Here is a 24,506-nt window from a genome sequence, read left to right as displayed (position 1 = left end):
CAATTTTTTCAATTGGTTGATTGATATAATGTGAAAAAATTATGTCATGAAAAATAAATGTACCTTTTGCATCCAATGCTGACAGAGTGGATGCACTTTTGGCTTCATGTTATCATGTTGATGATGACAGAATAAACACTAGAAGCAGTGCTCTTCCGAGCACAGGTCTCCACCAGGCTGTGCATCCTGGTGGTGCTACTGTATAATAGGCCAATGTAAAAAGGGTGGCATATGTTCTTCACCTTAGATCTTTCATGGCAATCGGACGCTGCATGCATGATTTGAAGCATTGTGTTCCAAAAATGTGTTTTGCTAAAGTCTACCTGCTGGTGGCGCTATAACAGGCCAATGTGAAAAAGGTAGCATTTGTTCCTTGACCTAGTGGGAATATGTGTGGCAAATGTCACGGTAATCGCAAGCTGCGTTGATGATTTGAGGCATTTTGTTCAAAAACTGAGCAATCCTGCAAACTTTGGAAGCCAATATTAGCCAATCAGGATGGAATATGAAATATCAGACGGATCGTACTTGATCACATGATTATAGAGATACTGTGTACCGATTTGCATGATTTTTGGATAAAATCTCAAGGAATAATAGGAAAAATTGTGTTTTACTTAAGTCGGCCTCCTGGTGGCGCTATAAAAGGCTGATGTGAAAAATGCAGGGAAAGGGTTTTTCCTTGGCCTCTAGGGAATGCGCTTACAAAGTTTGAAACTGATCGATGGAGTTATAGGTAAAACCTCAAATCGGCCTGTTATAGCGCCACCATGAGACTGCTTTCAAAAATGTTAAGTGGCATTTCTTCTTCGACCTAGTGGGAACGTGTGTGCGCGATTTCATGATAATTGTACTTTGCGTTTGGGATTTGAGGCATTTTGTTCCAAACGGCTCAATCCTACAAACTTTGGAAGCCAATTTTAGCCAATCAGGATGGAATATGAAAAATCGGACAGATCCGTGTCGATCACATGACTGTCGAGATACTGCCTACCGATTTGTAGGATTTTTGGACAAAATCTGTAAGAGTAGTGCACAGAAATGTGTCTTGCGAACATCGGCCACTAGGTGGCGCTAGAAAAAGCCCATTTGAAAAATTTAGGGCAGAGGTTCTAGATTGGGATCCAGGGAATGTGTGTGCTCACTTTGGCAGCGACCGGGCCAACGGCGACTGAGATTAGCTGCACACAAACTGCGAGGACACACGGACGGACACACGGACGGACGCACGGACACACGGACGGACGGAGGGGAAAACATACTCTCCCTCAGCCTTCGGCTGGTGGAGACAATAAGAGAGTCCCACCCTATTGACATGCAACTCAGACACGGCGAGATCACTTGGTTGGCTTGCGCCTTGCTCCCGAGCACCTCACTGGGCTCAAGCTTGCTTCTGGCATTTTTTTGTCTTTCTTTCAAAGATGAGTCTACTGTACATGGACGTCATCTCCTAGTCCTCATATTTGCCACTTAATTTCATTACCCGTAATTTGAGTGTGTGTACTCGGGAGCAGTCTAGTTTGTGCAGGAAAGATTTGAGTGACTGTGAAAGAACTTTCTCCCAAGCTAAAATTAAGACATCAAGCTTTATATAAACCCTATTATACTAAGCCTAAACGGTTCTGCCGCCGTGTAGAACTGTTTTAACAGTGTTTTTACTTTAAAAATGAATAATTTCCTGTGAAAAACCCGCATTTTCAGCGTGGGCGAAAAACCCAGGTCTTTGATCTTGACCCCCCTCCCAAAAATCTGTACGACGGGCCTGTGTAGGATGGAGATAGGCAGGCAGACAGACAGACAGACAGAGATGTGGACAGAGACACTGACCAGAGAGAATCAAGATAGATAAGATACAAAGACGCGGGGGGACACACCTCTCTCGGAGGTCGTCCAGGCAGCGCTGCAGGTGGACCTCTCCAGCGGTGACCAGGACATGTTCCCCCGTCTCCTGGATGAGAACCTCAGCACACGGGTCAGCCTGGTTCAGCAGACGCATCCCCCGCACCAGCTTAGGCATCTCACCTGCGTGTCAGTTAGTGCAGTGGTTCTTAAAGACCCAGTGAAATGGCTATTTGGGGCATTTTATTTTGAAGTTTCAGTCTGAAAAGGAAGTCTGTGTGTTTCTGAACCAATCAGAAGGGACCAGCCCTTCAGGCGATGGGACGTCAAATCTGAGTTATGTGATGATTAATGTTTTGTTTGTAGCCCTCAGTAGCAAGGCAGAGAGACATGACAGGCTGCCTCTTGTAGAGAATGTTTGTTTCCGAGTTGCTTATTATTCTAACCTATAATGTTTACAGATACGTATTTTATTGTTATAATTAAAAATCAAACCTCGGTTCGAAGTGGAGCGGTGAATCTGTGTGTGTGTGTGTGTGTGTGTGTGTGTGTGTGTGTGTGTGTGTGTGTGTCCTTTCTCTCCTCTGTCTCCTCAGCGTTTGATCGTCTCTGCCCTCTCTCGACCAGGCCAGCACGTGCAAATCCACCTCCCCCATGGCTATCTGAAACTCTCAGATCTGAGCGAACACCTCTCAGGGCGGCAGAGAGGAAGTGGCACAAGACGAAGCAACTAGAGGACCTATCTCATTTTCACACACTCCTGTCAGGTTTCTCACTCTCACTTTCCACTGCAAAATCATCATTCTACCACACAAAGATTCAATCATGTACCTCAAACCCTAGGAAACTGTTTAGCACGTTCTCAACCCTCCTCAAACCCCCCCCTCCCCCCCCTCCTTCATCCCTCTCAGCGGATGATTTTGTCGCCTACTTTGAAAAGAAGGTTGACGATATCAGTAGTTCATTCTCCCATCTCCCCCAGAATACAGTGTCTAACACACGGAATTGTATCCCCAACTTAACATGTCTGTCCTCCTTCTCCCCTCTCTCTACAGATGACGTCATAAAACTAGTGACTTCCTCTAGACCTACCACCTGTGCCCTGGATCCAATCCCTTCTCCACTCTTCCAGACGATCGCACCTGACCTACTCCCCTTCATAACCGCCATCATCAACAGTTCTGTAACCTCAGGCTGTGTCCCAGCTGCCTTCAAGGCAGCCAGAGTATCACCACTCCTCAAAAAACCAACTCTTGACCCCTCGGACGTCAAGAACTACAGACCGGTATCCCTCCTCTCATTTCTTTCAAAAACCCTTGAACGTGTGGTCTCTAACCAGCTTTCTCTCCATCTCTCACAGAACAACCTGCTGGATCCCAACCAGTCAGGTTTTAAACCAGCCCATTCTACAGAAACTGCACTCCTAGCAGTCACGGAAGCACTCCATGTTGCCCAGGCTGCCTCCCACTCTGCAGTCCTGATTCTTCTGGATCTATCAGCGGCATTCGACACAGTGAATCACCAGCTGCTCCTGGACACCCTTGCTGACCTAGGCATCACCGGGACGGCACTAAAGTGGTTCTCCTCCTACCTGTCGGACCGGACCTATCAGGTCTCATGGAAAGGTTTGCTTTCATCCCCCCGAACCCTCCAAACGGGAGTCCCCCAGGGATCCGTACTTGGCCCTCTGCTTTTCTCCCTGTACACCAAATCCCTTGGTGCTGTTATCTCTGCTCACAATCTATCCTATCACTGCTATGCTGATGACACTCAACTGTTTTTGTCCTTCCCCCCTTCTGCCACCCAGGTGGAAGAACGCATTGCTGCATGTCTGGCCGACATCTCACAGTGGATGTCAGCCCACCACCTTAAGCTGAACCCGGACAAGACGGAGCTACTCTTCTTCCCAGCTAAGTCTTGCCCCATGCAAGATCTCACTATTTCCATAGATAATGCATTTGTGACTTCAGTTCCTACTGCTAGAAACCTTGGTGTGGTCCTGGACAGCCAGCTATCATTCAAGGCACACATTGCATCAGTCACCCGGTCATGTAGGTTCACACTCTATAACATCCGTAAAATCAGACCCTTCCTCACCCAGGAGGCAGCCCAGCTCCTCATTCAGACATCTGTCATATCAAAGCTTGACTATTGTAACTCTCTCCTCACTGGTCTCCCGGCATGTGCACTTAAACCTCTCCAACTGATCCAAAATGCCGCGGCACGACTGGTCTTCAACCAGCCTAAGTTCTCACATGTCTCTCCCCTTCTCCGCAGCCTCCACTGGCTCCCGGTTGCGGCCCGCACTGAATACAAAACACTGATGCTGACCTTCAAAGCAGCCAAAGGTATGGCTCCTCCATACCTCCAGAAGCTGATCAACCCCTACACCCCCACCCGGTCACTTAGATCAGCCAACACAGGGATGCTGACAGAACCCTCGCTCAAAACTCCAGGGCAAAAATCCACTCGTCCGAGACAGTTTGCCCTCCTGGCCCCCAAGTTGTGGAATAAACTCCCTGTCGCACTTAGAACAACGGACTCACTCGCTAACTTTCGCCGTGGACTGAAGACTCACCTTTTCAGACTCCACCTAAACCCTTAGCACTACAGAAAAAGAATCAATGAATACATGAAGCTAGTTAGCATTTGTTTTTGTTTTTTAGGTTTTTTCAGAACTTTGATTATATTGTGTTTTTTCTAGATAGATATCCATTTGCATTTGTTATATTGTTGATGATGTACTGACATATTATCTTGTTTATTATTGTGATGTTATCTGCTTATTGTAAGTCGCTTTGGATTAAAAGCGTCTGCTAAATGCCTAAACTGTAAACTGTAAACTGTAAACTGTTTGTGCCTGCACAACAGCGCCCCTCCTTTAACTTGTGTGGCCACTCAAGGTATTGCCAGGCTACAGACATACCCAGCCAGCCAGCCAGCCACATAGCCAGCCAGCCAGCCAGCCAGCCAGCCAGCCACAGACATACCTGTCTATTGGGAGCGCTTTCACCACTCCAAAAACAGCTGTGTTTGGAGGAATGCCAGCAATGGGAATCAAACAGGTGAATGTAATCAAAGGTTCATTTATATTCAAAAGGACTATCTATGTCATCACGCAGCACATTTCTGTTCACAGGAAATAATTAAGAATGGCCCATTTAGGGACCTTTGATATAAAAATACACAAACATTGTATTTTTTGTTGTTTTTTTGGCATCTAGTGTTAGGAATGCCCATATGATTACCACGGATAAGCTCTAAAAGTGTGAAAAACGTATATTTCATTTCACTGGGTCTTTAACCTTTTCAGGCCACGACCCCCAATATAATATTTTAACTGGGGACCCCCCACCCCCCCCCCCCCACCCTACCCCCCACCCTACGAGCACTAAAGAGTTACATTTTGTATAACACGGTTCTATTGTGAAAATAGCAGGTCTACATGCTCACAACGAGCATGTAGACCGGCTATTTTGCCTCTAATGTTTGACCATTTGGCCGATGTTTAATTTGTCATTTTAGAGGTATTAATAATTCCTAAAATTGTCACTTTAGAAATGTGCAGATACCCTCCATACACTTAAACGTTATGCTGGTTTGTTTACTGTTGAGTGAGAAAACAATGTTTCACTTTAAGTTAATCATCTGGGGACCCCCCAAAATAATTTGGCGACCCCCCCCCCCCTGGGGGTCCTGACCCACAGGTTGAGAACCACAGAGTTTACTCTCGAAAGCTGCTGAGATGTTCCAGTCAAAGACGCTCCAGCTATGTCCCAACCACCCACACAAAATGTATCAAATTAATAAAAAACGTGCAAGTAGTACATTATGTTTATGAATGTCAACGTGCGTGTAGTCGTGTACCATACATTATAATCATCATGGTGTGTGGGTAACTGGGTATAGCCCTGCCCAGAGTGAGACTCAAACATCTCTGCACTCAGACTGGAGTCAGACAGAGGTATCTGTGAGGCTGGATAAGCACTTCCATATGGGGGTCTGTGTACTGCTAGTGCTACAGTAATACCACATTAGAGCAGCAGGAATGTGGGGACAGTGGCTGTGGGCAATGCCGACAACTGGGCTGGCTGGGTTGGCATGGCTAGCTAGTTAGCTCGTAACCTCAGAAGACCCCAATGTGCCAAATATACAGATACAGATATGTGTGGGTGTAAACTATTGTATTTTTTATTCTTTTTTTTGTAATAATAGTAACTATCTTTTATTCAGATAAAGAGCCTCAGGTCAGGTTTGAACCTCAGTAGCGCAGTGACTGAGCGTTAATGGTATGCGCTCTACCAGGCGAGCCGGGCGCCTCAACCTTTGAGCATCTTTTGTTTATTTTGCGTGTAAAACAAGACTCCATATTGATTCAATAAAAGGACTTTAAAACCAAACCAAATTTGTACGGAATACATCTGTTCATTTACAGATACAACCAGGGACATGCTGGGCCCCTGATTCAGCCCGGGAAAAAGAGTTGGAGAGGCCCTCATTGCGTGCTATAGAGAGATCTCTCTCTATAGCGCTGCTGCTACTCAAAGATTTGTGACAAGCCAGTGGGCCAATTACATGAGTTATATTTTGTCGTTATCGGGTGGAAACCATGTATGTCCAAAACCGTTTGTTTTGTATTTATCATTTGAAAAAACTATTTAAACTAGTGAAAACAGCCAATCTACAAGCACACAACGCCTCGCGGTGCGAGGCGTTGTGTGCTTGTAGATCTGCTCTTTTCACTACTTTTGTGCGAGGGCCTTGTACGATGAAGCAGGGCTTTGCTTTGCGAAAGAATTTATACATTTGAAACTTGGAGATACAAGGTTTCTGCCCGACAGTGACGATTTACTTTTTTGTCCGCCAAGCAGCCAAAATGGAACGAAGGCCGACATTCTATTTAGAATTTTTTTCAAATGAACCGGCCGTTCGGGAGTTGTCCCGCTTTTCTCAATGGCCAGCACGTCCCTGGATACAGTGGATATTCCTCTTCCAGTATTTCGTGTGCCACTCACTTGGGTGTTTGGGTTCGATGGCGACGCGTACAATGGGGCTGGCCTCGAAGTGAAGAGGTGTGAAGGGGGGACAGGCAGGGGATGTGGAGAGGGTGGCGGACTTCAACACATACTCCTCTAGGCCTCCAATACCTGAATGAGGAAAGGAGGAAACATCAGCAGGGTTTCCACACATTTTTACCAATTAATTTCCAAAACTTTTCCAGAATATTTAACCCAATTTCCAGGACTATATAACAATAATTCAGCTCAATAACAGGTCGCTTACTCCTATGCGCAATGCCCAAAGACAGGTAGTGTATGCCAGTGGTTCTCAACCTTTTCAGGCTGTGACCGCCGAAATAATCATGTTTTAACAGGGGACCCCGGCACCCTGACGAGCACTAAGAGTTGAGGAATTTTGTATAACACAGTTTTATTGTGAAAATAGCAGATCTACATGCTCACAACGCCTCGCGTTGCGAGGCGTTGTGGGCATGTAGATCGGCTATTTTCACAATTTCTGCCTCTAATATTTGACAATTTGGCCCATGTTTGATTTGTCATTTACAAAATCAATAACCAAAGACAATCCATAGATATTTTTCCAGGACCTTCCAGGACCCTTGATAAATTCCAAAACTTTTCCAGTACTGGAAAAAATATTTTTCTAATTTCAAAATATTTCCAGGAATTTCATGACCGTGGGAACCCTGCATCAGTAATGCAAAGGTGTGAAAATCGTACCTACTGTAATGTGAAGTGAAGCGGTGCTACTTATTTGTTCATTTCATTAAGCGTCCCACGCATCGTGGCCAATGTGACTCTGGGCATACGACAAACTTTGAGCACTTTGTGCCAAGATGTAGACCAGATATAGGCCACACTTCAGAGCCCGGACAAAGCCAGGTGTTGGAGCTTAGCTCCTTCCAGGAGCACCGCTCAATAATGTGGTTTGAGAGAGATTGTATCTGGTTAAAAGCAACATATTCCCACAGAGATATGTCACAGCTAACAAGCTAATGAAATAAGCTAACCCGGGCTTAAGGTAGACTGATTTAATGTGGGCCAGCAATTCTCATTTAGAGACAACCTCAGCCACTCTTCCAAAACAGATAATATATACATTAGCTGCTGGGGCTCTCACATCTCACAGGTTCAATAAAGCAATCCCCTGTATTGTCTGTACAGAGACAGGGCCAATTGGCTGCAGACCTGAAACCGAAAGAGACATCGGAGATACACTGATGGGGCAAATTATGTTAATGTTTATGTTAATCTTCGGTCTAAGGGTACACTGATCAAAAGTACCAAAAGTGTTTTATCATAAAAGTATTCCAAGTTTGGGTTATAGTCGAATGAAGTATATTGTTTACTTTCCACAAACTTTTATTTCTAAAGATAAACATTGTATAGACCTTGAATGGAGAAAATAAACCTGTGCTAACACATGGTGAAGTTGGGTACATTTGTCTTCCTTAAAGTGATGGCTATAAAATGGGCCAATGCCTGTGATTTTCAGAGTAGTATTGGTTGCTCTACACCCCAGAAAGTATAGCATGCGCTCCAAATTCAGACAGCCAATGTCTGTCTGTGTATGCTTGATTTGTTATTTATCAATTTTCAAATGGTGTATGCCATTTTCCAAATGGCATTCCACTCCTCTCAATTTTTTTTTAAACGAAAAAGGGTTTCATAACAATCATATACAGTAGATTTTGTTTATAAAAATGGTCAGGAAAAAACGGTAACATGTAGTATATTTCTGTCAAATAATGTAGGGTAAAACAGACTGTTTTGCCTTAAAGGTGATACACCATGCATTTAAAAAGTATTTATGTCATATTTTTTATGTCCCAAAAACGTTTTTCAAAAGGTTAAATAAAGTAAATTACCACTCCTGAATAGAGAGCCTCTCTCATTTTTGAATGGCTCTCAGAGCATTTCAGCTGCAGTACCACCTTTGGCCTGAACTGCGCCACCCCCCCCCCCCCCCCCCAAATCCTTTTGAAAAAAAATTTTTTTTTGGATTTTTTTTTTTTTGGGATTTTTTTTTTTTTTTTTGTGATGACGTCACAATCGGCAGATGACGTCACAATCGGCAGCAAATCTGGACAGCCTGTTTTGAGAACCCGTGGGATACTTTTAACCTTCGCCTTCTCAAAACCAGAGAAAGACACAACGGTCAGAAATGGGACTTTGTGAGGATAGAAGGTGCTAGTGGGACCCCAAAAAAAGGTTTTAAAATAGGAAAAGTGAAATTTCATGGTGTATCACCTTTAAGTATAGTCACCAAGCAGATGAATCATGCTTCCTGTCATGCGCAGTGCCTTTTTAACAAATGCCTTGAACTGTGCGTGTGTGTGTGCGTGTGTGTGTGTGTGCTCGCGCGCGTGTTTGTGAGCGAAGGTGGTCATTAACAGTCAGTCTGTATGGAGAAGTACACAAGGGAAGGCTATAATGAGAAAGGCCTCATACATGACGCACACGAGCAATGGGGGCTTAGTCGGCTCTCAAAAGTCATAGTGACAGAATGGAACAGACACACCAAGAGAGAGGACAGAGAGGTGAATAACTGATCTTTTCAGTTTATAATGCCATATGGTTTAGGGCATCCACCAAATATTTGACTATTCGAATATTCGAATATCAAAGTCACAATTCGACTTTGTTCACCGAAGTCGAATATTCTCTTTTTTTTTTTTTTTTATTGTTTTGTCTTTAAAAAAAATCTTCATGGTTTATAAAGCCATGACGAATATTTACTCGCAGAGCGAGGCGTTGTGAGTAGGGATGGGTACCGAAATTCGGTACCGGGACAGAACCGATAAGAACATGACGTTTCCTGGGTACCCAAAAAATATATGTAATTTCGGTACTGCCTATCGGTTCCTAGATGTGATGCACTAAAAAATAAAGACAGCACAAACAGCACAAATTGCACAATCCAAGCACCGCGATGCGTCGAAGCATAACGCTGGAGCGTCTCTGTGTTGAATGGAGGAGTACAGACACGTCTAGCAGATTACCAAGCATGTTTATTATGAGTAGAGCGCTCGTTTTCGCCAGCGTTGGCAGGTTACTGTCAGAAGACAATGGTTAGATCATGTCACAGTTATTGTCCACGACATTGAATCGGCGCGACTAGACGCAGTACGGACACAGCGTGGCGCGTCGCTCCAAGCTGCATTCCGACCCTCCCCTCCTCCCTGTCCTCTGCTCCCCCGTCTCAAGACAAGTAGGAATTGGGAAGAAATAGCCAACCAGCAACCAAGCTTTTCTTCTGGAATTAACCAAACTAGAATCCACTGTTCCACAGAGCGACAGAGGGTCTAACATTAGCGCTACTGTGCTAGCTAGCCGAGACGAGAGCCTGTATCTTAAAAGAAGTTCGGCGGTCCTTCGGGCCACTCACCTCTAGAGTTCGGGCCACTCACCTCTAGAGTTCACAGCAAGATACTGTGTGTGTGTGTGTGTGTGTGTGTGTGTGTGTGTGTGTGTGTGTGTGTGTGTGTTGCTAAAATGAAACTGAAAGTGAATTCTCCCCAAACATTGGCAGGCCTATTATCTATCTATAAATGCGACAAATCTCTGTGTGTATGTAATCTGCTGTGTGTGTGTGTGTGTGTGTGTGTGTGTGTGTGTGTGTGTGTGTGTGTGTGTGTGTGTGTGTGTGTTGCTAAAATGAAACTGAAAGTGAATTCTCCCCAAACATTGGCAGGCCTATTATCTATCTATAAATGCGACAAATCTCTGTGTGTATGTAATCCGCGTATCTCGAGAACCGTTCGTCCCACCGGCTTCAGATTCGGCACGCGCGTTCCCCGCCGCGGCGCGGAGTGCAGTGCCGGGCCTCGGCCCGACTCGGCATGCGGTTTTCCCAAAGCGGCGCGAAACGTTCGGAATCTCCTTACGCGGAGCTGATTGTTGACATCAGGCTGTTCCTGAGGAAATCGGCACAATCGCTGACTCATTGTGACATCACTTCATAAAAGGCTCTGACATCACGTACGCCGCATGAGTCAACAAAAAACGCTGCATGAGTCAACAAAAAATCTCTGTGAATGTGTATGTATGTATGTGAATCTCGAGAACCGTTCTTCCCACCGGCACGCGCGTTCTCCAGATATGGGCATAAAATGAATCCCCGAATGGGGAGCTGATGTCTGACATCAGAGTTTTCCGCAACCGGTACATCAGTATGACGTGTTCTGATGTTCATATATAGGCTTAAATGGACACAGGCAAACATATGGCCTGTGTCCATATATGACAACAGGTATAATGGGGTTTGCATTAAAGGGGGAACCGGCACTATGTCTGCAACACAGTCGGAGGCACAGACAGATACAGAGATCTCCATAATGGGAATAAAGGGACACAGACAAACAGATACAGAGATCTCCATATATGGGCATAAAATGGATGCAGACAGACAGATACAGATATCTCCATATATGAGCATAAATGGAGACAAGCAAACAGATGGTCAATACGAGATCTCCATATAAGGGCATAAAATGGATGCTTAGAGACAGATAACTCCATATATGGGCATAAATGGACACACTCCATATATGGGCATAAATGGACATAGGCAAACAGATGGTCAAAACGGGTCCTACAGAGATCTCCATATATGGGCATAAAATGGACGTAGACAGACAGATATCTCCATATATGGGCATAAATGGATACACGCAAACAGATGGTCAAAACGGATCCTATGACAACAGGTATAATGGGGTTTGCATTGGAGGGCTGGGCATTCATTCCCTATTTACATTGTTCCCGAGTTGGCCAGGGTGCCGACTAGACGCTCGGCCGCGGCCGAGCTTCTAGTAGTAATAATAACACAATTAGGCCATAAATGTGCAATTATGCAACTGGAGACATATTACCTTTTATTACCCAATAAATAAATAACGTTTAAAAATAATGTGTGTATATATTATAAAAAAAAAAAATCTCTATTCAGTTTCGGCTAAAAATATATATTTTTAACCATTTTGGAACCGAAATAGGAACCGTTAGGAACCGGAACCAATAAGCAGAACCGGAACCGGAACCGGAATCGTAAAAATCCAAACGATACCCAACCCTAGTTGTGAGCATGTAGATCGGCTATTTTCGGCCAAGTGTTTGTCAGGGTGGGGGTCCCCAGTTCAAATATGTTTATTTTGGGGGTCACGGCCTAAAAAGGTTTGAGAACCATTGACAACTCATTCTTATGACTTCCTATCTAGCCAAGCTTTATAAACTATATATTTTTTAAAGAGAGAGAAAAAAAAAGCTAATATTCGACTTCGGTGAAGAAAGTCGAATAGTGACTTTGATATTCGAATATTTGGTGAATGCCCTAATGTATATATCAGGGGTCTTCAACGTTTTCAGGCCAAGGACCGCTTGGTTGAGAGAGAGATGAATCACGGATCCCCCACAACCTTTTCATAGATTCCATATAGTTTCATCGTTTGACAGCGCGATCGTCTGTTTATTTTGGATTTTTGTCAATTAATGTTTTCAGATATTTAACGCCTCGCAAATAGATCTGCTATTTTTGGCTAAAGTTCTCAGAATATGGACCCTATAGGGTTCAAGTGGTTAATATAAAAAGGAGAAAAAAAAAGGTTTCTATCACACAAAGATTTGGAGGACCCCCTGAAGTAACTCTGAGGACCCCCTAGGGGTCCCGGACCCCCTGTTGAAGACCCCTGGTATATATGATTATACAACAGGTAGTTCCAAACAAGCAGTATGAAATAGGATATCTACCCGTGCTCAAACGAGCATACAGCATACCTAATCAAAATCAGCTGTGCTGATCGGACATCGTTTTTGGCAGAGCAGTGGCTAGGCTAGCAGTTTTCAGAAATAGTCTGGTATTAAAACATCTCTAATATCTTAATTACAAGGGAAACAAGCCTAGGGGCTTTCTTGTGTACAGTATTTATCCTTTTGAAGTCATTTTCACTAAACTGCTCAGTCAGTCAATCAATCAATCAGTGAGATTGAGCTAACAGTTAAATTATGTTTCTCTATGTTATCATTTTGAGAAAAATCTAGCGTGGCTGAATAAACACACCAGTGATGATTGCAGTACAATAATCACGTTAAAGCACAACCTCTTGTGTAATATTGCTTCATTATAAACCAGGTGCGCCCAGTCCACACGCCAATGATTCGCAACGCAACTACTCGCAACTGCAATCTGCAAACGCTTGCATCTACTTGTAACTATTTACAACCACTTCCAGTCAACGTCATCCCAAAATTGCACCGACCCGGAAATGGGTCAATTCAGTCCGCTGCATTTTACTACAACTGGTTGCCTCCCCTGCACACACAGCACCCAGGCTCGCAGACTAAAGCCTCTATCAGAGTCTGCGGTGAAGAGCCTACTACCGCAAAGTTTAGGTGTAAAGCTATCCACCTAAAGTGAGAAAACAAGTGGAGGCCATCATAGTCAGTCACGGTAAAGTCCTATCACTGTGACTGACTGGTCTAGATCGACCAATCAGTGAACGGGGTGATGGGCCGATCTGTCTGATAGTAAAAACAGAGAGATGTGTCGGACTCGGGGTTCGCGGTGGATAGCTCTTCACCGCGAGTAATGACGCAATATTGTAGTTTTATGACTTTAAAAGACTACACCGCGGTAATCACTGCGGTACCTACTATGATAGGGGCTAAAGGCTCCCTGCTGCACTATCCCACTATCGCCACATAAGGCTGTTACATGACGGTTAACTGTCACTCAAATAATTGCAAATTAACGATTTAATTGTGTTTTTGTCAATGACAATACATTTCTGTTTGGCATTTAGGCTTTGAAGTTGCACATTTCAGATATGGCACATAACCTAAATATACGAAGAAATGACTGACATAATATGAAAACGTTATACTTTAAAAAGAACATTGATAGTGGAAATAGCCGATCTACAAGCAACGCGTTGTGGGCTTGTAGATCTGCTATTTCCACTATTTTTGAAAATGGTTGAAAATGTATGAACATTTGGTAACATGTCATGACTCTGACCTCCCTTTGGTCCGACCAGCTAAACCTAACCTTAATCCTAACCTCAGTAAAACTAACGCTGGTGAGTAATAATAATAATAATAATAAACTTTATTTATAAAGCGCTTTTCAAAACAACGTTACAAAGTGCTTTACAGTAGCAAAAAATACAATAAGCAGCAATAAAATCATTACAACAAAAGAATAATAAAAATAACAATAAAAACAATAAACAAGTAATCTAAGTGAAGGCCTTGGTGTAGAGGTAGGTTTTCAGAAGTGTTTTAAAAGATGCTATAGAGTTTGCATCCCTCAGTTCCTGGGGTAGGGCATTCCAGAGGCGAGGTGCCTGGGCTGTGAAGGCCCGATCACCCCTGGTGACGAGGTTAGCAGTGTATGGGGTCAGGAGACCCCTATCCGACGTAGCTAACCTTCCGACGCTGGTGAGTAGCTAACCTTCCGACGCTGGTGAGTAGCTAACCTGCCGAAGCTGGTGAGTAGCTAACCTGCCGACGTTGGTGAGTAGCTAACCTTCCGACGCTGGTGAGTAGCTAACCTGCAGACGCTGGTGAGTAGCTAACCTTCCGACGCTGGTGAGTAGCTAACCTTCCGAAGCTGGTGAGTAGCTAACCTGCCGACGTTGGTGAGTAGCTAACCTTCCGACGCTGGTGAGTAGCTAACCTGCAGACGCTGGTGAGTAGCTAACCTGCAGACGCTGGTGAGTAGCTAACCTGCAGACGCTGGTGAGTAGCTAACCTGCAGACGCTGGTGAGTAGCTAACCTGCAGACGCTGGTGAGTAGCTAACCTTCCGACGCTGGTGAGTAGCTAACCTGCAGACGCTGGTGAGTAGCTAACCTGCAGACGCTGGTGAGTAGCTAACCTGCCGACACTGGTGAGTAGCTAACCTGTCGACGCTGGTGAGTAGCTAACCTGCCGACGCTGGTGAGTAGCTAACCTGTCGACGCTGGTGAGTAGCTAACCTGTCGACGCTGGTGAGTAGCTAACCTGCCGACGCTGGTGAGTAGCTAACCTGTCGAAGCTAAGTCGGACTATGGAGAGGTCGGAGTCATGAGAAGTCCCCGAACATTTTTCAACATGGAAACGATTATGACAAAATAACTGCGATTATGTCAAATAATTGCGATTAGACGATTATGTAATAATCGTGACAGGCCCATCGCCACACTCCTCTCTTTCCTTCCCGACCTCTCACTTTGCTACAAGCGTCCTCCATTTGCTGTCGCAACGAAAAGCATCAAATGGGGTTTAGCAGTTCTCAAAGCCTAGCTATCCTGGTTAAGTGCGGGTTAGGTTTTAGGTTCTTCTCAACCTCTCGAGGGCACAGCCAAGGGCTGTTTTCAAACCAAACAGGAAATGCTTTGATTAGATTTGATTGACAGTCGGCTGGATGTAAACACTCTCTGCAGAGCCTAGACAGGCAGGCAGGCAGACAGACAGACAGACAGACACACCACTGCATCTTAGATTTAACACTGTGGCAACACATGCAGACATGTAGCACCGATGATTAAATGAAAGCGTGTGGATGGGCGTGTGGATGGGCGGGAAATGAGGGGTATTTATTTATGCATTGCATAAGTGTTGTTTTTGACAGAAAATTTTGATTTAGTTTTAGTCATAGTCTTTTGAATAAAATGTCATTTAGTTTTAGTCATAATTTAGTCACCTGAAAAGTTTTAGTTTTAGTCAAATTATAGTCGAGTAAATATCATGAGATTTTAGGCGACTAAATCTACAGTTGATTTTGTCAACTGAAATGTATTTTGGAAGGCCTTGATGGCATCATAATGACAGATTTTACACTTGGTTGCGTGCTGAAAATAGCAGATCTACAAGCTCACAGTTCTGAGCTTGTAGATCGGCTATTTTCAGCACGCAACACCTGAGAGCTACCAAACAAAAATGACTCTCTTCTCCACTAGTCCCTCCCTAACGTTTTAGTCTAGTTTTTATTTTGTTGAAAAAATTGTCAATATATTTAGTCTTAGTTTTAGTCATCACAGTTTAGTTTTAGAAAAAAACGCAGTCGACAAACATTTTTCATCAGAGTTTTAGTTGACAATATCAACACTGCATTGCATTCGTATGTATGTCAATGAATAATGACCTCATATGGGATCTTTAAAAGAACAATATACAGAAACAATAAGTTCAGTGTCTTGCTCAAGGACACTTCGACACTAACCTAGGAGCCGGGGATCTAACGGCAAACATCTGATTTCCAAGTTAAAAGCACAACGACATCAAAGTGGCAATGAGGAGCTGCGGAGCAATGGCTGACTTCAGATCAGTTTTTAGTAGGGGTGGGCGATATGGAAAAATACAATATCACGATATTTTCCCAAGCTGTATCACGATACACGATTTTATCACAATTCTATTTCACGTTGGTTTTTATGGTTAATTTTCAAGTTACTTGACAAAAACTAGACTCTCTGGGTTCCTTTTGGGAGGTCTAAATTTAACTTTACAAGTATGTAACTCTGACAGTAGTATACAAATGAAAACAAATGGACCCGTTTCATTTGTATACTGTCAGAGTTAAGTGGAGACCTTGACATTTTAAAGTTTGAGAACTACTGATTTAGACACAAATGCAGGTTAAAATTGAATTCGGCAATGAATCTCTGTAACAATTAAACAAGATTTTTTACAGGGCTCCCTCAATTGTATCACGATATATACGATATCTCTGAAAAGGCATATCGTGGAGACATTGTATCGTCTCAACGATAATTATCACCATATCGCCCACCCCTAGTTTTTAGACGCTTGAGTTGTGATTTGTGCGTTAAAAAACCCTGCTTGGGTGGCACAGTGGTCTGCTCGGGGCTGCTCACTCACTTGTTTATTGTCTCTCTCTCTGGTGTTTAGCCCAGGGGTTTTCAAAGTGGGTGCGGGGCACCCTGGGGTGCCGTGACGGCAGTCCAGGGGTGCCGCGAGATAATTTGATAATATTTGCAATTTAATTGACACTTGAAAAAATATTTAGTATCATTTTAAAGGAGCTATAGTCAACTTTTTCATTGTAGGGCCGACTTTGTTTACATCCCTTATCAATCCATAGAAGAGGAATGTAAACAAAGTCAGTCTGACATGGCCACAATGATTATTTTATCATTATGTTACGCTTTTTGTGGTAATTTTTTAATAGAAACACATGTCTGAAGCTTAATGTTTTATAAAACATTTTTGAAACATTATTTTTATTTTAGCATCCGTTTTTCAAGAAAAAGTTGACTATTGCTCCTTTAAACTTGAAGTACAAAGTTATTTTCAGTCAGTTCTAACCAAAATGGCTATTATCTCAACGCTTTCCTCGCAACATAATCACTAAAATAGCGTCACTGTCGGGCAGAAACCTCGCGTCTCCAAGTTTCAAATGTGTACGTTTTGTTGGTAAAGTAAACCCTGCTTCATCATACAAGACTGTCACACAAAACTAGTGAAAACCGCCGTTCTACAAGCACACAACGCCTCGCGATGCGAGGCGTTGTGTGCTTGTAGATCTGCTGTTTTCACTAGTTTATTACATTTTGTAGATGAGACAAAAAGGTTTGGGAACCCCTGGTTTAGCCCTATAGTGGTAGGGCTCTAACGATGGCTGTCAACTTGTTAGCTGCCAGGGAGCTAAATGTGAAGATCCAACGTTGGTAACAGCAACACAAGTGCCACTGTTTTCCGTTCTGGTCCACTTCCACTTGTGCTATACTGTATGCTGGAACCAGGACAAGCTGATATGTTATTTAAGGATTTTTGAAAATGTGTGAACCTCCTTCGTAAGTGTTAGTTTCCTTATAAAGTGCTTCTAAATCGTTCTAACGTGTCCTTTTATGGTGTTTATGTACCTGTTGCAAGTTATTTTGTTAACTTGCAACAGGCGACGCCAATGTGTGTGGTTCGCAATCCACGTGTTCAGGGATGCATGAATTATGAAAACAACATGAGATGAAGGTTAGTTCCGGCAAGAACTTTAAGCCACTTTCACCCCCAGCGGCAAAAAAGAAAAAAAAAACAAACATCACAATACAGATACAAATACAAATTCTCAGTTTTCCAATTCTTACTCACACAGGAGGTGCATATACATTTGTAGAGACATTGGCGCACACGTACGCACGTACACACGCGACCGCGTATTTCCCGGTGAACCTAAGGGCAAAGGTGGGGGCCGATGGGCAAGGAGGGTCGCGAGCTAATGAGAAACAACTAAAATAAGACCTTAAAACCTGGCGAAAACAGTTGCGTGCATTAGCACAACATGACGATAAAGGAAATCATTAAATGGAAAACATTAAATTAACTTCTGAAAAGTGGAACCGCGATCTTGCCACACGTGAATAATTGAGGTTGTAAACAATAACACAGACAATATAAATCCTTAGTCTAGTAGTGGGAAGAAGAGGTTATCATCATGGCCCCAACTAACTTTTAAATATCTTGCAATTGGCGACGAGTCTCTTACTAAATTGGCAAGAGTGCCTCTCATTCTCAATACATTAAGGCTAAGCTATATAACCTCTCCATCATCAGCAATAGTCAGTGGTGCGTGTTCCCCACACTCCCAAGCCCCCACCGTTGCGCTTAGGTTCACCGGGAAATACGCGGTCGCCGTACACGCACGCACGCACGCACGCACGCAGCAGAGAGCTGGTTTGCCTGCTGGAGTGGAGCAGGCAGGACATTGCGGGCTGGCTCCTATGCAATCTGACACTGTAATTACTCTAAGGTGACTTGATCCCCGGAGGCCTTCCAAGCCAACAAAGAACTTGGAAGGCCCTCAAAGGAGAAAAAAAAAAGAGGGGGAAAAAGACAAACCCAATGGACCCCTGAAAGCAATAGCTGCAGCTGACACGCATCGCTTATTGGGGGGCGTGAGAGGGGCTTATAAATGTATACAACTGCAGATGCTGGATACATCTTGTATGTGCGTGGAGACAGAGGGAGTTCTTTCTAAATGGTTTGTGACATGACATCCTTTCAGCACGATTCCATAGAAAGTCTGCGCACACGCAACACATCATCATGCACACAACAAAGCAGTGACGCAAGAGGCTCTTGTGCAAAGCAGCTTTTTATACGATGGATTGATGCTAACTCAGGACATAAACTTTTTGTGAGGCTATAGCGGCAGGGATTTTGGCATCAGTGTGGAACTTGCAGCACAGCATCTAAACGTCAACAAACACAGCCTCAACAACACGTTCTCTTCATAGATAGATAGATAGATAGATCCCAAGGGGGAAAATCAGTTGCCCAGAGGCAGCACAGCAGTATAAGGTTATTTACAAAGTTACAGAGAAGTATGAAAAAGATAAAAAGAAAAAACAAGAACAGAGTACAGAGTACAATAAGTACAGTAAGAGCATGGTACAACAGGAAAGGGAACGAATAATATATATACATAAAGTGTCCTAAAGCACAACTATCAATATAATACAGTGCCCAAATCAAATTGACAATAATAGTTAGTGCAACAAGTATCTCTACATCATAACTCTCACCACTCTCGCCCCTCTTGCCATCAGGGGGAACGTGCGGCTATCATTTACAGACCTAAGACTGATCCTGAGCTTAGTCATAGTCTTTTGAATAACATTTTATTTCGTTTTAGTATTTTAGTCATCTGAAATGTAAAATTTTAGTCCAGTTTTAGTCGACTAAATATTAGAATATAGTTGACTGAATCTAAGTTGATTTGTAGACAAAAAGAAATTATTTTGGCGGGCCTTGATTGCATCGTAATGGCTGATATTATCCTTGGTTGCATGCTGAGCATGCATAGACAATCTGCTATTTTCAGAGCGCGACACCGGATCGCAACCAAAATGACTTGTCTTCTAGTTCTACTGGATCTCTTCTCCACTCGTCCCTGCCTAACATTTTAATCTAGTTTTTAATTGTTGATGAAATTGTCAATATATTTAGTCTTTAGTTTTAGCTTAGATTTTATTTATCTGTGCAAAAAGTAGTGTAAATGAACACTGGCTGATGTTATGGGACACTTACTGGAGGTATATAATAAAGACCCCACTAACAGGTACGAGGCGGTGTGAAACACTGATGACCGTTTTGTCTACCCAGGACGGAGATGCGAGAGACTAGGAAAGTATTTTGTACCGGCTGCTCTCAAGCTGTACAACGAGACACACAACGGTCGATTGACAAGGACTACCTTCCTAACGTAGGACGCCTTTTTTTTTTCTTTTCTGGAACTATATCTGCACTGACTCTGACCTCCAAGGACCTTCCAGGGAGGGTGCTCTTGTGTGTCTTGCCGGCATCACCCTTTCTTGTTTTTTTTTTTCTTTCTTTTGCTAGTTGTTTTTATCGCTCTGACTTTGGACACTGCACTATTAGGTTGTGTTAGTAGTTTTTTTTTAGTATTTCTGCTTGTGTTTGACATGATGTAGAGATACTTGTTGCACTAACTAGCATTGACTGTTATGGTCACTTTGATTTGGGCACTGTATTATATTGATAGTTGTGCTTTAGGATATATTATTTGTTCCCCTTCTTGTTGTACCTTGCTCTTACTGTACTTACTGTACTCTGTTCTTGTTTTTTCTTTTTATCTTTTTCATACTTCTCTGTAACTTTGTAAATAACCTTATACTGCTGTGCTGCCTCTGGGCAACTGATTTTCCCCCTTGGGATAATAAAGGTATCTATCTATCTATGGCTGCCGACTGTAGATCCTCTTTGTTTACACAAACCATGAGCGAAAGCTGAACTGGGTGACGAACGTACAGCACGCACAGCATGCCAAGTGTCAGTGAGCAGTCTGAGCGCTGCCCGTCAGCATGTATGCACGCTGGCGGTGCCCACGCCCTCGCACACCGACGGGTGCTGTGCATTTGCGCGCACAGTCACACCCCCTTGGGGACAAAGCCTGGTCGTGTCCAAGCACGGAGCTTGTGATGACTCAAGCCTGAAGACATTTCCTCCAACCACAAGTACTGTACAGTTGGCAGCCAGTCTGGTTATATAAAGAAGTCCCCCTAACACCCCCCTTCTCTCTCTCCCTCTCTCTCTCTGTGTGTCTCTGCCTGTCAGTCTCTCTCTCCTTCTCTTTCTTCCTCTCTCTCTCTCTCCTCTCTTACTCTCTCTCTTACTCTGTCAGCTGTGTCTCAGCGTCCGTGTGCCGTCGCTGGCTCTGTGCTCACACAAAGGAAAGGGGGAAGAAAAGGAGGGGTGGAAATGGAAGGGAGGAGATACAGAGAAACAGAGAGAGAGAGAGAGAGAGAGAGAGAGAGAGAGAGAGAGAGAGAGAGAAGGAAAGAGCTGAAACGTGAAGCAAGTTTCAGGAGGAGGAGGAGGGATAGAGTTCATTGGTCCGGGCTTCCAAGTGGCATGCTGTGTGTGCTGTGGCGTTTATGCGCACCCACCACACACAGCTGTATATGTATAACATGTAACATGTATGTATGTATGATAGTTTGTGGTTGTAAAACAGGCACATGCTGTAAGCGCGTCGAGCTCTCTTTGAGACGCTGCTTACACAAAGCGTTTGTGTAGTGTCTGTGAGGACGGGGGAGCGAGAGGACGCACACACACAACACTCCGCTCTGAAGTTGTTCGTATGTCTAATTAAGTATCTAATCTATGCGGTGCCTTTCACAACACAGGCCTGTGAGCTAACCTGTTTTGACTAATTCTATTTCAACATTGCGGGTGCAATGAATGCTGAGAGAGAGAGAGAGAGAGAGAGAGAGAGAGGGGGGGAGTTTTTTTTTTTTGGGGGGGGGGGGGGGGGTAGACTGGCCAAGAAGATAGCTGATAAAAGGCCAGTTGTCAGCTGATTGTCAAGTTGTGGAAGGCAAAGAAAAGAGAGTGACTCAACACAGACAGGGCGAGAGAAAGAGACAATGACAAGAGGAATAGAGAAGTGATCACATTAGATACTGATAAAAGGAGAGGGACAGAAATAGAGATGGAGAGAGAGAGAGAGAACAAGACAGGCAAAGACAGAGAGAAGGACAGACAGAGAACAAGTTACTGTACTGTAGTGGTAGCAGAGAGAGAGAGAGAGAGAGAGAGAGTGTGTGAGAGAGAGAGAGAGAGAGAGAGAGAGAGAGAGAGAGAGTGTGTGAGAGAGAGAGAGAGAGAGAGAGAGAGAGAGAGAGAGAGAGAGAGTAAAAAAAAGAGCCATTGGATTCTGTTAACACCTAAAAATGAGCAATTCTAAATTGTATAAAATCCCAGGGAAAAGTTCCCTCAATCAACTAGTCCTCCGAGGCTCAATAGACTAGTGCTAGGCCCAACTAACACAACTAATAATAACCACCAGCAGCCTCAGGACAGTGACATCATTACTCCACAAATTCAACCCAACCAAACCCAAAAGTAAAATGTCTATATCACCCTGAATTCACAAAACTAACAAAAACACATTTTTACCGGCCAGGCAGCTTCCTACTTATTAGGCAAGGCATTGGTTGGCAGCAAGTATGTACTGAAGCAGCCTGCCATAAAACAAGGGACAACAAGTGACTACAAATTATCACACTGTAAAATCTTCTCAGACTGTCATATACTGTTTGTCATGTGTATTATTTTTATCAACTGTTATTAATGCTTTGGCATTTTATTGAGGATACCAGTAGCTAGTTCAGGAATGTAGAATGAGTAATTGTAAAAAAGAATCATAGCCTGACCACAGGCAAAAATATACGCTTTATGAAAACGCTTTATGAAAACAACATTAATACAACGCTATAAAAGGACCATTTATGAGTGTCAACAATCGAGAATGAAGGTAACAGTCTGTAAGGAGATGTGGAATGCTGTATATTTTATTCACACTCTTAATTACCACCAGGTCTTATGTCTTAACTTAAGACTTGGAGGAGTGACCAATGCCATTTTGCTATTATGAGTGCAGTAATCTGCGCATAGCGCCAACTATGGATGGAGCTCGAAACCCGAGCCTGTTACAAACGCGGTAACAAATGTATTGAGTACCCAGTTGCTCATTATCAATAAAAATTAACAAGCTTGGGACGGGGACCCAAATGCATTTGGGTCCCCATCCGGAATCAATGGGGGTATTTTACTGTAATCAAATTGTTGTCTTAGGAATGCGACAAATACAAAAAAGTATTATTGAACTCAAGTCTCCATGGCGTGAGTAATCAATAGAAAAAAAAGCCATTTTGGGGGTGAAATACTCCTTTAACTCATTTGATGCCCACGAGGTGTCAACGCGTCAATCTCTTTGATGTCTCTGGAGGCGTTTGACGCGTTGTACAGTTACAGAATCTATACTGTACTGTAGTTACTGTACTTTGCTACCGCAGTGATCATGCTATTGGTTAGACCGGTGGTGAGACAGAGAAGGGCTAGCGATAGTTTTTTTTTCGATCATTATCACTCATTTCATTTTTAATGACCTAGTCCGGAAAATTCCGGACGGCTAATTTGAGTACAGATGATGTACGGTTTATTCCGGTTTTAAACTCATTAAATGCCAGGCCCGAGTTTCCCATGATATTTCAGTACCCCCAGACTGCCACGGCCCGAGTTTCCTGAGTATTCCCATAACAAACACATCTTTCAAAATGGCAGCCATGTTTGTTTACAATTGAAGACTTTGAAGGCTTCTATCTCATGAATGCCTGAACGGATTTCCAAGCGGATTTTTTTTAAATTGATCCGTGCACTAGAAATTTAGGAACGTGGCAGTGAGGAACTTGGCGGCCATTTTGAAAAGGCAATGAATGAATTAAGTGGCTCCCCGTGGCTGGGAAAGTGTTAATTACCGCATAAGACCAAGAAATAACACATGCATAATAAGTCCCGGTATTTTCCTACCAAACACGCACACTCGCTCAGATGCACAGTTGATAACCACAGAGCACATGGCGGGTTCAACAACACACAGGGATCATTTAAACTAGACGTTTATGGCAAGGCACAGGTTGTGACTATGAGTGTGTTCATCCTGAAGCGTATGTCATCACACCCCTGCTCAGGCCACACACACACACACACACACACACACACACACACACACACACACACACACACACACACACACACACACACACACACACACACACACACACACACACACACACACACACACACACACACACACCACACACACAGGAGAGGAACTGAGGAGAGGTAGAGAGAAAAAGAGAGGGTGAACTCCTTCAATTGATATTGAAAAATTGAAGGAGTTCACCCCCAAAATGACTTTTTTTCCTATCATTGCTCACCCCATGGAGATCTTTATTATTATTATTCATTCCATCCTGAGCAAATAATGTGATTACCCCCAGTGGTTCTTGTAGGAGACACAAAGAGTATCCTTTGTGTCTCCTACCGGATACATTAGGATACATCACCGGATACGCATTGTGAACTTGTAGATCGGCTATTTCCGAATGGCCGAAAATGTATAGGGTTGAAGTGATTCATGTATGTTTTCAACTATTTGTAGTGGAGTAGAAGTACAATATTTGAATCCGAGTAGAAGTAGGAGTAGAAGTAAAAGTAGGCCTACAGAACATTTGAAATAGCCTACTCCAGTAAAGTAAACAATACCTCAAAACTGTAGTACAGTACTGGGGGCAGTACATCAAGCCAGCTGCTTTCAAACTGGAATAAGTGGCCGCTGGGGTTT

General features: G+C 43.5%; 1 protein-coding gene across 1 annotated transcript in view; it reads right to left on the bottom strand.

Annotated features, from left to right (window-relative positions):
- Positions 1 to 24,506, bottom strand: part of efl1 (elongation factor like GTPase 1) — a 168,283-nt gene that overhangs the window by 54,755 nt on the left and 89,022 nt on the right. Inside the window, exons 16-17 of the mRNA XM_080729556.1 lie at positions 6,855 to 6,986; positions 1,875 to 2,022 (exon numbers count right to left, since the gene is read on the bottom strand). Of these exons, the coding sequence (XP_080585682.1) occupies positions 1,875 to 2,022; positions 6,855 to 6,986 (280 nt within the window). The remainder of the gene's footprint in view (positions 1 to 1,874; positions 2,023 to 6,854; positions 6,987 to 24,506) is intronic.

This window comes from Nannobrachium achirus (genome assembly GCF_963921795.1).
Source record: "Nannobrachium achirus genome assembly, chromosome: 7".
Taxonomy (NCBI): Eukaryota; Metazoa; Chordata; class Actinopteri; order Myctophiformes; family Myctophidae; genus Nannobrachium; species Nannobrachium achirus.
Note: the sequence above shows the minus strand (reverse complement) of the source record. Positions and strands in the feature narration are given on the sequence as shown.